General features: G+C 50.2%; 2 protein-coding genes across 5 annotated transcripts in view; one reads left to right on the top strand and one right to left on the bottom strand.

Annotated features, from left to right (window-relative positions):
• Positions 1–816: 816 nt before the first annotated feature.
• CUNH8orf48 (chromosome unknown C8orf48 homolog) overlaps positions 817–13,923 on the bottom strand; it is a 28,966-nt gene continuing 15,859 nt past the window's right edge. Inside the window, exons 8-9 of one of the 4 annotated variants that reach the window (XR_006018047.1) lie at positions 12,304–12,414; positions 817–4,366 (exon numbers count right to left, since the gene is read on the bottom strand). The gene's annotated coding sequence lies outside the window, so the exon portion shown is untranslated. The other 3 variants (XR_006018046.1, XM_042039914.1, XM_042039915.1) reach the window with 3 other exon arrangements.
• Positions 4,291–13,576, top strand: LOC121670123. Its single transcript, XM_042039917.1, has 3 exons — positions 4,291–4,581; positions 11,273–11,317; positions 12,784–13,576. The coding sequence occupies exons 1-3, from the start codon at positions 4,400–4,402 to the stop codon at positions 12,947–12,949; spliced, it is 393 nt and encodes a 130-aa protein (XP_041895851.1). The 5' UTR covers positions 4,291–4,399; the 3' UTR covers positions 12,950–13,576.

The raw sequence follows: 13,923 nt of genomic DNA, 5'->3' as shown, positions 1-13,923 counted from the left end.
AGCCCTCACAGTCCCGGCTGTGCCGAGGAGCCCTCACAGTCCGGGCTCTGCCGAGGGTCCCTCACAGTCCGGGCTCTGCCGAGGAGCCCTCACAGTCCGGGCTCTGCCGAGGAGCCCTCACAGTCCCGGCTGTGCGGAGGAGCCCTCACAGTCCGGGCTCAGGCTCCTTCCTGCGCAGGGAGCACGGAGCAGACAATGGGAGCGAGGCGGAGCAGGAGCTGGGTAAACCCCGTGCCTCCCTCAGGGCCCCTCGCCCGGGGCTCCATGGCCGGGGAAAGGGACCCCGACACCTTCCCAGAAATCCTTCAAGGCTTTGTTATAAACATAGATTATAATATTGGCTTCTCGCAAAGTATAAAGGTAGATATTATATAATGTTAGAAATGCTTTTTTGCTGTGTGGATGGAGTTTTCTCTCTTTTTAGCAAGAATGTTAGCAAGTGTGAGCAAGTAAGAGAACCTCCAAGCGAGCAGAGGATGAGGCCCGAGAAGCTGCTAATCAACACTTTGTCCAGGGAACAAAAGGGCCCAAAGGCTGCTCTGCCCGGAGAACGGGCGGCCAGGAGGGTCCGAGAGCCGCTATCACCGCTCTGCCCGGGGGGCAAAGAGGCCCAAAGCTGCAATCAGCCCTGACTGGCTGGAGAATTAAGAGATCCACCCTACCATCGACTCTTATCTAGCGGGCCCAACCCCAAGAATCAAGAGAAATAAAACCACAAGGCCGAAGACTATGCATGCTCTAAAAAGGCGGAACCAAGGAGTGGCCATGCAGAACAGCTCCAGGAAAAGTTTTAATATGCATAAAGAACAGACAGTAAAAATGGTATAAAAAGGACTCACCTCGGGGATCAGGAGTGCTCTTGGCAGAGTGCCAAGGCACCCGGCCATTATCCCTTTGCTTTATTTTATGTGTCTCTTATTGTCTTTATATTAAACCCTTTAAATTCTCACAGGAGAGTGAACCTCGTTTTTCACAGCTTCCAGCCTCAGAGCACACCTGCAGCAAGGAATTCCATGGCGGAATTCCATGCCCTGTGCAGCAGCTGTTCTGTGCGTTAGTATTAGCTGTAACTCCTTCAGTTCCTCTGGGAGTGCTCCTTACTCTCCCAAATGCAGGTTAATTAGGGATTTCTGACTTCCTCCCTCAGGGTGATGTATTTTCTGTGCTCCTACCACAGGCTCCTCGCCTGCCTTCTTCCCGGAATAAGGAATTCAGGAGCTGCCAGTCTTCCTCAGGAGCCATCTCAGAGACAGGGGAGCAGCCTGAGGATTCCAACCACACCTCGGAAGCCTCAGGCCTCATTCCACATTGCCCGATGAGGCTGGATGCAATTAAAATCAGTGAGACTGACAGATCAGCAGTGCTGGCTAAGCCGGTTGTGCACGACGAGCTCACCCAGGGACAGACTCTTCACTGATTTTTTTTTATTAAGTCGATTTTACCTCTCCTAATAAAGCCAAGCATTCCGCTTCGGGTGGAAGGGAAGAGCAGCCCCACACAAACTTCCTGCATGATGAGCTTTCGTTTCAGTCTGTTTGCCTCCAAATTTTGCTCTCCCCCTGCAGTCAACATTTATAACTTTATCCAGTGAGGAGGAGTTGGATGGCCTGGTGTTGATGGGAAAATTCGCTTTTAATGATTCTGGTTTTAGTGCCTCCCTGCTCAGCTGGGATTAGGAAAAGCCACATTTCCTATTCCCTGCTCCAAGGGAAGATGGGGACCCAGTAAAGGCGATGAATCTCTGCATGGGGAGAGCACCTTGACAACAGCGTGGACATGGAAAAAATCCCATTTCCCTGGGAATGATCTCCTTGTGTCACCCACCTGCAGCCAGGGACATCTTCCACTATCCCATGGTGCTCCAACCTGGCCTTGGACACCTCCAGGCATCCAGGGGCAGCTTCTCTGGGAATTCTATTCCAGGCCCTCACAGCCAGGAATCACCTTCCTAAAGTCCTACTGCAGTCAGGTACTTCCTGAAGCACTGATTTCCTGGGAATTGGAAGTTTTCCTGGAGGAGACACTGTCAACACTGTGTCAACACAGTCCCTGTCCCTGGTCAACAGCCCCCTGAGTGCCACAATCTTCAAATTATTGATACAATTCCCGACCTGTTGCAAGCCTTAAAATAGAGGAGATTGAGGAAGTGGCGAATCTGATAAGTGTGAGGAATATGAGTGGATTAGTCACGGTGGATTAGGAGCAAGCATTTGAAGAAAAGCTTAAATGTAGCATAAAAATATATTAGAACCTTTTCAGACGTTCCTTATGAGCTCAGCTCCTTGGCAAAGTGTTGGGGAGAGTGAAATGGAATAAAACCAGAGGAAAAACTCCCCTTGCACCAATGCAAACAGGGAGGGATTTGCATTCCCAGGCCTTTGCATATGGATATGGATGCATTTATATAAATATGCATTCAGACACACACGTTATATATAGATTTTTTCAGTTGACATCAGACACTTCAGCAAGCAGCAGGGTATAAAAATATGAAGGGAAAGTTTTATGAAATGCAGGAGACTGAAAAGTTCAGCCAGCAAGGAAGAAATACAAACTATAAACTGGGGCTGAGATATAAACAAGGGGGAACGAGGGCTTTGCCAGGTTTGTTCCGACCAGGCAATGCAGAGATTGTCACAAAATAACCCCAAATACCTGGAGCTGCTGCGCAGAGGGATGGATCCTCCCTGTGCTGAAATCCAGGCCTCTGCACAGCCCAAAGGGAAGTTCCACACCAAGCTCAGTCTCCAGGTGCCGACGCCCAGGTTCTCCTGGGGAAACCTCCCGTTCTCCCTGCGGCAGGCACAGAGTGCTGCTGGCTGTGTTGTAGCCGAGATGCAAAGAGCTTTCTCTGCCCCCACGAAGAACCAGCTGTGGCTGAATTCTCCCTGCAGCAGGAGCAGCTGTGCTCCCTGGTTCCTCTGGGACAGGCCCAGGTTGCCCCTTTGCTGGGGAAAGAAAAGCAAGGACTGGGAAGTTCTGCCCCAGCCAGGACTGCACTGCACTCCGAGGGACTGGGCTTTGCCTCTCGCTGTGCTCCGATGTGAGGGTTGTTTTCCTGGTGTGAAATCCTCCCTTACATCGTCTCTAATCCAGAGGCTTCATTAAGAAGTTGCCAAGAGTCAACATTTTGACTGTTTCAGCCTTTAAGTGCCAAGGCTGGGTGATTTTCTGCAAGCTGAAGGAAGTCCCTCTGTAGGCAGCTGCCACTTGTTCCATGGCTGCTCGGGCGGTTTTTGGCTGCAGCAGACACCCTGCCCTGGGTTTTTATCCTCCCTGGACACATCAGCCCTCCTGGCTTCCTTGGGGCAGCTGCCCTGGGGACCAGGGCCTTCCATCAGGTGTGCTGCTTTAGGATGGAGCTGCTGTGGGGCAGGATGGAGTTTCCTTTGGACAGAAAACTCCTGGCAGCAGAGGAAGGAGCCAGCCCACTTTCCAAAGCTCATTTCTGTCTCAAAGTGTGGACATGAGGAAGGTGGCAGAGGGTGGGATGTGACTTCAGCGCAGATGGAAATGCACAAGAACAGTTGCTTAGCACCTATAAAAGTCAGGCCCACTCCTTCACAAGAAGTGTGTGTATTTAGGGATCCACACTTCGGAATCCACGCTCGAATTTTGGCCTCTGAATAACCTAAACCCATCACAGCTTTTTTGGAGTGTGTGGTGATTAAATAAACAACGATATTAAAAGTCACACGGATCCTGCTGCAGCAAGCAGGGGACAGCTTTTGTGTTACCTGTGCTCGGGAGCTTCCCCAGCCATAAAGGAATGAGAAAGAGCAGGGAAAGGTGCTGTGGAAACCCAATTCCTCGAGGATTCCTCAGCCAGTGGGACAACAGGGATCAGGCAGCAGCCTCCAGCCTTTGTCTGAGCAGGAGATGCAAATGAAAGATTGGAGACAGAGGCAAATATTCCACCTGGACTGCTGGATGTGGATGCTTTGGGATGGGGCTGCAGCATCCGTTTCTCTGGGGCTGATCAATACAACACAGCAGGACACAGAGAGGAATGGGAAAAGAAAAGGCTGTAGAAACCTCGACAGGACGAACGTGCTCAAAAAGCACTCGGAAGCTGAAAACATTTCTTTCACATCCCACTCTATTTCGTACTTGATTAGGAAAACTCACCTGATAAAAGGAGAGCGAAATTACCCCGCTTAATGGCACAGATAAGGGAAGGAAGCAGCAGCACTGAATTCCTATCAGCCTCCCTGCCTTTGTCTCAGGCTGTTCTCCCTGCCTGGCTGCGCTCTCACTATCGCTGCTGCCGGCCGTGACTAACTCGGCTTTTCTGCCGGTGACCTGATTCTGCACTGACACGCTCCTCCCAGCTGGGTGAAGCTCCCCATGTGATCCATTCTTCCCCCTAAATAAAGTTGACAAATTCGCCGGGGCTCAGATGGTGCTGCCGAGGGGGTGTGGAGCGGTTCCACCCTCGCTGCAGCTGCGGCACCACCGCGCTCCCGGCCAGCGCCGCCGGCTCCGGGGCCACCGCGGGCCACCGGCCGGGCTCGGGGCGCCCTGCCCGGACTGCCAGCCCCAGACAGCCCCCGGTGTCCGGGGAGGAGGTGGCCGGAGCAGGTGAGTGCTGCGGCGGCTCCTTTGTGCGGAGCCGCGGGCGCGCTGCAAGTGCGGGAGGGAGGGAGGGAGGGGGCAGCTCCGAGATGGACCCAGCCCCAGCCCTGCGCCCTTCCCGCTGTGCGCAGGGCACGGTGCCCCTGCCCGCCGTGCGCCCCTTCCCGCAGGGATGCCCCTCTGGAGCTGCTTCCCGGCACGGCCGCTGTGCCCGGCGCGGCGGCGATCGCCCGGCACGGGCAGCGCCTGCGGCAGAGCCCGGGGCTGCTCCGCTGCATCCCGGCCCCGCAGCCCCCGCGGGCGACACGGCGCTGGGGCTGGCACCGGCGGGCAGGGCTGGCACGGCACGGAACCAGCGTTCAGGCTGGCACGGCACAGCACCGTGATCCCCGTGTGCAAGGCTGGCACGGCACAGCACGGTACCAGCGTGCGGGGTTGGCACGGCACAGCACCGGGCAGCGTGGTACCAATGTGCCGGCTGGATGGCACGGCTCGGCACGGTCCCGGCACGGCTGGCACGGCACTGGGCAGCACGGTACCTGCCTGGCACGGCACAGCACGGCACCAGCGTTCAGTGATACGGTGGTACCCGGGGTGTGAGGCTGGCACGGCACCGTGCCAGGCAGCGTGGGACCGGTGTGCAGGCTGGCACGGCACAGTATCAGCGTTCAGGCTGGCTCGGCACTGGTGTGCAGGCTGGCACGGCACCAGGACAGCCATGTGCCAGGCTGGCACAGCACGGTACCAGCCTGCCGGACTGGCGCGGTCCCTGACAGGCTCCAGGGCTGCTCTGCCCACCCCGCTGCCCCCAGCCCGGCCCGAGGCCACTCGTGGTCCTCTCTGGGGGTCCTGCTCTCGTCCCAGCTGTGACCCTCCTGCCCCGGGTGCCAGAGCTTCCCGCACCCCGCCCTTCCCAAGGAGTTGCATCCCCCTGCTCCCAGCAAAGCTGTGCCGGGCACCCCGGGACGTACCTGCCCCTCCTCTCCATCCCCGGCGCTCCAGGGATCCCTGACCCTTCCCATTCTCCCACACCTGCACCCCAAACTTGTCCCGCTGCCGTGCCTGCAGCTGAACCCCTCGGGGCGCCCTTATCCCCTCCCAACCCCAGCAGTGCCATCCCTAACACACCCACTGATCCCACAGCGCTTTTCCCGTTTGGAATGGGATTGGAAGCTCAAAGGAAAGTCAGTGCTGTGAGCACTGAATGCGCCAAGTCTTCATTCCCTCCTTCAGCCTCGGCGCTGGGACCAGTTCACTGCACACCAGTTCAGCTCCCTGGGCTGCAGATGGAGAGAGGAGGGAAGGGTGCTCCTGCTCACCTACAACTCTCAAATCCCACAGAAACTATTCCCAGTCTGTGCTGTGGGAAATGTGATTTTATTCCAGAAATGAACAGACAAAGTAGCTGCCTCTAAACTGACACTCATCACTCCCCCTCCCAGCCCCTGCTCCCTCCCACCCTTTAACTTCTTCTTTTCCTGCACAATTTAAAGGTGAAATTCCTTGAGTAGTGAATTTATTGCAGTCCTAGACTGAGCCTGTTCATCAAGAGCAGGAGAGTTTTATTTTGGAAGGAGATGGATGAAAACTGGAATGTTCAAACCATCTTTTGCTCTTTGCAATATTTAAAAAAACCCCAAATCTATCCCTGCAGGAGTTTCAGTCAGATTTTAGATCCAAGAGAAAGGCTGCAGTGTCCCAGCTGTAATGGCTTTCCTTGCTCGTGGTAGGGCAGGAGAAAATGGGAAAGGACAGATTAAATAGGGAGGGGGACACAAAACCAGACCTAATTTGTTCATCCCTTCACAATTAGGCCAGAATTAGAACCCTCCTCTGCCTGCACACAAAATGGGAATTTAACAAAAAGGTCATTGATTGGCTTAAAATTATATTTAATGAGGGTTCTTAGGTTTGGGCTTTTCATTTGAGTTCAGCTCTAAACTGAAGGAGCTCTCAGTTTTCATTTCCCCTCTAATTCAACAATTAATCGTCCACCTGTACCTGCTCTGTTTGTTCTGGCTCCAAAAATCCTGTAACTTTGGGGCAAATTGAGCCTAAAAACAGCAAATAGGGGAAAAAAATCACTGAGCAGTTTAAGCTCAGTGTAGATTTGGGCACTGCTCACTCCAGGATTTGTGTTTTCACAGAGTAACAGCTAAAATATGGACCAAGGGAAAACTCCCAGGCTGCCTCTGTACCACAGGATGGAACTGCCCCTGATTCTGGAGGGGAAGAACAGCCTAAAAAACGAGTCTGAACTAAATCAGCAATGAGTGAACCACAAAATATCATTTCTAAGGGACAGAGAATCCCCATTTTGCAGGGTGTTCTCTTTAGCTGCTGATGGAAGCCTGCTCCTGTAGCAGGAGTGGCTCGTCAGGAAAATCCACCCTCCAAAAAGAGGAGCAGTGGTGCTGCTTTGAGAAAAACAACCTCAACAGAGCTTTCAAAAGGCAGCGAAGCCTCTTTGGAAGGGAACACCAGGAAGGAACGTGCTCAGAGAACAGCACCTGGACACAGCACTGTTCTCCACGCTTAAAAGGGAAGAAATCCAGACCCCTTCCTAGATAGAAATTATTATTATTATTGTTATTATTATTGTTATTATTATTGTTGTTGTTATTATTGTTATTGTTGTTATTCCTGTGAAAGGAATAAGCCCCAGTGTCTCCTCCTCATAGGTTTGTGCCAGCTTGGACAAGCCTCATCCTCCCACCTCTGGGGAGCATTTATGGCATCCAAGGATTCCAGTGGTCAGGATAATAAATTTCCCTCACACCACTCCTGCAAGGATTCCAATGCTCAGGATAATAAGCTTTCCTCACATTTCCTGGACAAGAAGGCTAAAATATCTGCCACAGGTACCTTGCAGTGACTGGTTTAGGGACCATCAGGTGTTCAGTCTGTACACGGCCTAGGTGCAGTTTGTTCCTGGGAACAGGAGCCATTCCAGAAGGACTTGGACTTTGCACAGAGCAAAGCTCAGATTTGCCAAAACAGGCAGTGCCAGGGAGGCTGTGATCACACCTCAAAAGCTGCTGCTGTTTATCAAATCACACTCAGGCTAAATTAACACATTAAACTAGCAGAGGTCACCAATAAAATCAGTGGGATGGAAATCAACTTCAGAGAGAGCCTAAAGCCAGACACGGCTGTGGCTTCAATTAATCTGCACTTAGGGATTACTCAATTAAAATAAAAACCAGAATTAGCCTCGTGTGGGTCCTCTGTAAACAGAGTGCCCAGGAAAGCAGCACCTTCCATTTATGGCCCTGCTGAGCACAGCCCTGCCCACAGCAGCTCCTCTGGATCCCAGAAATGTCCTGAGCAGTGGCACAGCCTGCAACTTCCACCTCAGTCATGGAAGTTTTGCTCAGGATCTTCCGAGGGGGAGGGAAGATGGGATCAGGTTCTGCTCTACAATTACCTGGTTTTGTCCTACACAAACCATCCCTCAAAGTTATCTGAGCCCAGGGCAGCTCCCAGGAGAATAGGGATCCCACCAGATATTGATCTTTTTATAGGAACATAACTTTCCACTGGCTCAGGGATCTGGCCAGTGCTGGAATGAGTGATCCCAAAACTCCCAGCCTTTTTCTCTTCTTGCATAAGACAACTTCAGGAATAGTGCAGACAGAACACTCTGAACGACAACTGAGAGCAGAGATTTCGTGTTCACTGGGATAAAAGCAGGGCTAGAGTTTTGTACACTTAATTAAAAGATTAATTGGCTTGCTCCAACCTTTCCCTAAGGTGCCAGTTCCAGCACTGGGTGTAATCACAAGGGGTTTATGCAAATGGCGTTTCTAGGGGTGGAAAAATCAAATACAAATCTTGTTTCCTCCTTGGAGATTAACAATAGAGAAGAAAGAGGGATGAAGAGGTTTAATGTGAGGACCTTGCAGGTAAATCTGAGGTGTTTAACACCTGCAAACCTGGTGCCACTACAAAAAAAGTGTATGGGAACAACACACACCCCGAAGGATACAGAACCTCCCAGGAATGAAACTGAGCAGCACTCGGGAGACGTGAAACCTGCAGATTCCCAAAAGTTCTTTAAGCATCCAAAAAGAAATACCTAAATATTTATGGGTTATTTTCAGTACTCTTAAATCCCCGTCCTTTGTTCCCAGATGAGTTTAGAGAAGAGGCAGCAAGGCGAAAACATCTCACAGTGTGTTTTTCAAAGCCTTCTCCCATTCCTTCCTCTCCTTTCCTCCTCCTTGTCCCTCTTCCTCTGCTCCCACTCCCACTGTGCCTTTTATCTGCAGCACAAGTGTTGGAGTTGATGTCTCGCTCCCCAGCTCTGGAGGAGGAGGAGAAAGAGCCATTTCTGTATCAGGTCTAAGCATGAGGGACACCTTTCACACAAGTGTTTTCACATCAAAAAGATGCAAACGGAGAGAGAGGAGCTGCATTCTTCCCTAATGCAATTAAAATGGAAGAGGCAATTTGAAAGGCAGCAGAGACATTTATGAGAAAGCTGAAGGCAAAATGAAAGCAAGCCTGAAACTATGTTTAAAAAATCAATATATATTTAGGGTCACATAAATGCTGGGAGTAATTCAACGGTGGGAAATGCACGGTGAATGGAGGGATGGGGGCATGAGACACACAAAGACAGAACCCAAGGTTCTCCTGCTCCTGCAGGAGAAATCAAAGAGATTTTTTCTATCAACTCACAAGGAGCAGGTTTGTATTTCAGGGCAGTCACCTTTCCTTTGGAAATCTGGTTTTGTGCTCCTTTGAGAGCAGGGCTGTTCCTTTTCCTCACTGCTGCTGGGTTTATGTCCTTATCAGCCATTCTTTATCAACCCCACCAGGAAGCCCGAGTTATCCCACAGGTCAGGGATGTGCAACCAGCTTCCTACTGGAACAAGGGAGCTGCAGCAGCTCAGGTGTGAGTCCTGCCCTTCATCCTTCCAGCAAAGCTGCAGATTCCAGACATTCACTAAACTCAGTCCTTCCTTGGAAATAAAAAACCAGTTATCCTAAGAGTATAAAAGCCCCAAACTGAATCCAATAAACCAGAACTCTGATCTCCCACATGGTATTTTGACTTTTTCATTTGGTTTTTTTTAAGGAATACAATGCAAATCATCATTTCAGTCTTGAATGTAACACTGATAACATCATTATTACCACGGCTGGCAAGGTTTGCCCTCATAAAAGGGAGGACTCTCAGGGAAATCAAAAAGCTGTTGATGAACATTCTTATCTCTCTTCAGTAATTCAGTATTTGACAGGTGCCAATAACCTGAATTAATCTTGAGACACTTTGGGATTTTTAACTGTCATTTGCCTTGTTCCTCTCATATAAATTGCATCCAACCCTCTCTTACTTTCCACCCTCAAAAACTATAAAAAAAACCTTCAAAAATCTTTTTCTCTCTGAGGTTCTCCGAGGTCAAACTTGGAGAACAAAGGGAAGATGATTCCTGTCCTAAGGATATTACAAATCTAGGAGCAGATTTTGTCCTCCCCATCTTGTACTGAGTTGTACTTTACTTTATAGGTTGGTAAAAAAGACAAAGGAACATGAGCCAGGGTAGGAAAGTCCATCCCAAGGCAAGGACGTGCTCCACCAAGAGCCTGAGCTTACCTAAGTACTGGAGTAAAACACTATTATTTCATTAAAAGCTTTAAAAATTAATTCAACTTCCAGATATTCTAATGTGCTTGCACGAGAAGTTTATTCTAACAAATCTCCAGGTTTTAAAAAATCTCATTATTTTTATCAATACTTGAATCTTTCTAATATATTTTAATGGGAATTAAATGTGCCCAGACCTGAGATCCTGACTGAAATGTTTGCAACGCTCAGGCCAGAGCCACCGAAGACTTATGACTCACACAAACCCAAGCAAACAACATCAGCTTCATTTATTCTCTGCTGTTGGAATTCACTTAAAGCATGGGCAAGGAAAAGGGGTTTTGGGGGATTTTAATGGACAGTGTTCCCCTGAGGATGTGTTGCCAGTGAGATTCCAGCAGATGGGATGGGAGCTGTGTGTGATCATTCCAAGGCCTGAACCTCACCAGGCTCCTCTCGGCTTCCCCAGCCTGGAGAGGCCCCTCTGGAGCACACCCACCACTGCTGTCCCTGCCTGCTTCCTTTCCACGCTGGGATTGTGTCACGAGCAACTCCTTCACCCCAGCAGCCCTTCTGCACCACCCCTCACATCCACACCCGCCCACGCCGATTCCCAGGAAAGAGCTTCTCCCTGGCAGCTCCCCTGGCACCGCTCCTGGCGGCGCAGACCGAGCTGGGGCCTCCAGCCATGGCTGCCAGCCCTTGAGGTTTCTCTCACCCTTTGCTCTCTGATCTGGTTCCCCAGTCCATCCCTGAGCAGCAGCAAGGAGCATTCCTTGCCCTCAGGAAGCAGTGCTGGCACTGCCATGTCACCCATGGGTTTGGTCACAGTCACTCAAGAGTTCACAGCACAGCCACCAGCAGAACCCTCAGAGGTTGTTTCGAAGGGATTTGCCCATAAAAGCAGTTTCCTTCCCCAAAATGCAGCTGAAGCACAAGGAGAGCATTGCAGATTTAAGATTTTAAAGCATTCCTGGTTTGGTTTTGAAAGTCCACCTCCCTGAACTGATGGGGGAGTTACAAACAACATCCCTGCACCTTCCTGGAGCAGCACAGAACCAGCTGCATTCTGACTTTGTATCTTTTGTTTTCTTCTCCCCACAGGAGCCTGACAGCTGTCGATACAGATGAGATGAGATCCAGGTTAAGGCAAGTATGACAGGATCCCATTTCTCTCAGTGCTGAGACATTCCCCCCTCCTGGACTTCCACGTGGGAGGTGGACACTGGGCTGCTCCATAAATCAGAGGGGCATTTCTCAGCCTCTCAAGTGCTTTTGTTGCAGTTTCTTTCTTTAGGCTGCTTGAGAAGGATGTTGAATACATGGCTGAGGAGCACTAAAATATTCTGTTGCCATCCCCTCCTGACGCATGGCTTGCCAGCAGTGCCACTTGTAGGCATTCATCAAAGGTGCCTTGGTCCCTGATGTGAAATGAGCCTTCAATCAGCTCTCCCTCAACTACAGCAGAATCTGAGTTCTAAACTTCCTTGAAAATCCCCATTTCTCTCTGACTCCGTGAACATATTGTTCCAAACTGGCAGGAACTGTTATTTACATCTTTTAGCATCAACAGAATGCTGAGCTATATAAACAGTGATTATTACTAATCAGAACGTGTTGCTAATTAGTAAAAGAGACCCTCAGCTCTCTGTGAGCCTGAGTGGGACGAACTTTATTTCTGTAAAGAGGATGAACTGCATCCTCTCACAGAGCATCTCCAAACAATGAGGCTCCAAGATCTCTGAAACCTCATTTTGGCCTCCAAGCATTGTGGAGGGGGTTTGGAGCAAGCTGAAATAAATTATCTGAAATAAATAGCCCCGAACATACTTCCAGCTCCTCGAAGGAAAATACCCCGGGGCCAAATCCTCCTGTCCTGGCTGGAAGCAGGAGTCAAGAGCAGAGCAGCCTTGTTCCTCAGGTTTAACTCCAAAATGGGATTTGGATCAGGGGAGGGAATGGCAGAGCAGCTTTGGACCTCAGAACTGCTCAGAGGAGTGAATTTTTTAGGCTTTGTCACACACAGCACATATCAAAGACAAACGACTTAAAAGTCTTTGAAATTCCATCAGAACTGTGGAAGGGTGGGGGGGTTAAATTCTGGTTTACAGCTCAGTGCCTGGAGGGGAGCTCACCTCTCAAATAATCCGGCGTGGTTTTTCACCCAGGCTCTTTCTGCAGACCCCGGATTTGCCATCAGTGAGGAAACCTCCTCAATTCCCAGGCCCTTTCTCCAGATCCCAGACCTGCAATCAGTGAGGACACCCCCTCAGTTCCAGTATAATGAGGACTAAAACCCCAAACTCAAACCCTCTCCAGACAAGCCCAGTCTGAGAGCAGAGAGGGGGAATGAAACCCCTTCTTAACATGAGAGCTCCTGTTTTTGTTAATGTTGGGTGATGTTACCAAAACCAAGCCTGCCCAAGGTCACAAACCAGGCCTTTGATTTCACTTTCTTCTGGGAATATTCTGGGAAAGAAAAAAAGAGTCTTTCACTGAGACAATTCCTAAGATAGAAAGCACACTTGTTGCAGTGCTTGTTTTGCATTCAGCCCCAGGACAAGCTCCGCCACCACTGGAAAATTGATTGGATTTTCTCCAATTATCTCTTGCAGAAAACAAGGAATCCCAAACTGGCAGCTGGCTGAGCCTTCCCTGCCCCTTGATGAAGAAAGCAACACATTCCTGACCTTAACACCTGGGATAAAGGTGACCTGTGCTGGAAGCTTTGTGCAACACGCTGCTGTTCCTGCACTCCCTGCCTTCCAACCCCACTCCTGAGCATCCCCTATGCCTGCGGAACCCAAGGGGAAAGCTGGGTGACAAGGGAGTCCTAGTTCTGCTTCTCCAGCGATTTTGAGAACAGCTCCTGAGTCCCAATGAGGCCCAAGTTCAAGGAGGCTCCTGGAGCTGCACTTTTGGCCTCAGCAGACTATGAGAACTTTGCTGATCTGAACTCCACCAGGGACACTGAGAGTGAGCAGCTGGAGGGGTCCCTCTCGTCCACCATCGCCCTGATCATCGTGCTGGTCATCATTTTCTCCTTGATAATGACATCCCTCATCACCTACTGCTTTCACAAGTGGAAACTCAGAGGGAAAAGACTGCAGAAAGCACAAGAGGAGTATCAGAGAGACCAAGAAAAGAGCATTTGCCAAAGCACACCTGGACTTGTTTCATAAAAAAAGAAAACCAGGATCCAGCACGAAGTACTTTTGAATTACCTGGAAATGAAAATCATGAAAGAACTGCAACTATGAAATTTCCAAGCAAATACATCCTTGTTTTATCTCATTTCTAAGAGTTGTTAGCAGTTTGGAGATTTCCTACAGCTTTATTATACATATATATATATATATTTATACACTTAGTCTCACTTGTGCAAAGTAAAACCAATGCAATGATGTATTTTTAATCTCTTCTGTCATTTTAATCCTCACTGGGCAAACCGTGGCAGTGCCTGCTCCCTGTCAGGGTGGGCAGGCCCTGGCACAGGGTGCCCAGAGCAGCTGGGGCTGCCCCTGGATCCCTGGCAGTGCCCAAGGCCAGGCTGGACATTGGGGCTGGGAGCAGCCTGGGACAGTGGGAGGTGTCCCTGCCCAGGGCAGGGGTGGAATGGGATGAGTTTTTAGCTCCTTTCCAACCCTAACCCCAATTTTCTGTGTATTACTGAACCAGTAAATTTAAATCTGTTGCTTTCCCTCTTTCAAAAACCCACTGGAAGGTAAAGAGGCAGATTTGGGGTGACACCAACC

Source organism: Corvus kubaryi, unplaced genomic scaffold, assembly GCF_017639235.1.
Source record: "Corvus kubaryi isolate FWS band 111438036 unplaced genomic scaffold, C.kubaryi_AGA036_p1.0 37395, whole genome shotgun sequence".
Lineage (NCBI taxonomy): Eukaryota > Metazoa > Chordata > Aves > Passeriformes > Corvidae > Corvus > Corvus kubaryi.
The sequence above is the reverse complement of the archived record's forward strand: the minus strand, read 5'-3'. Positions and strand labels throughout refer to the sequence as shown.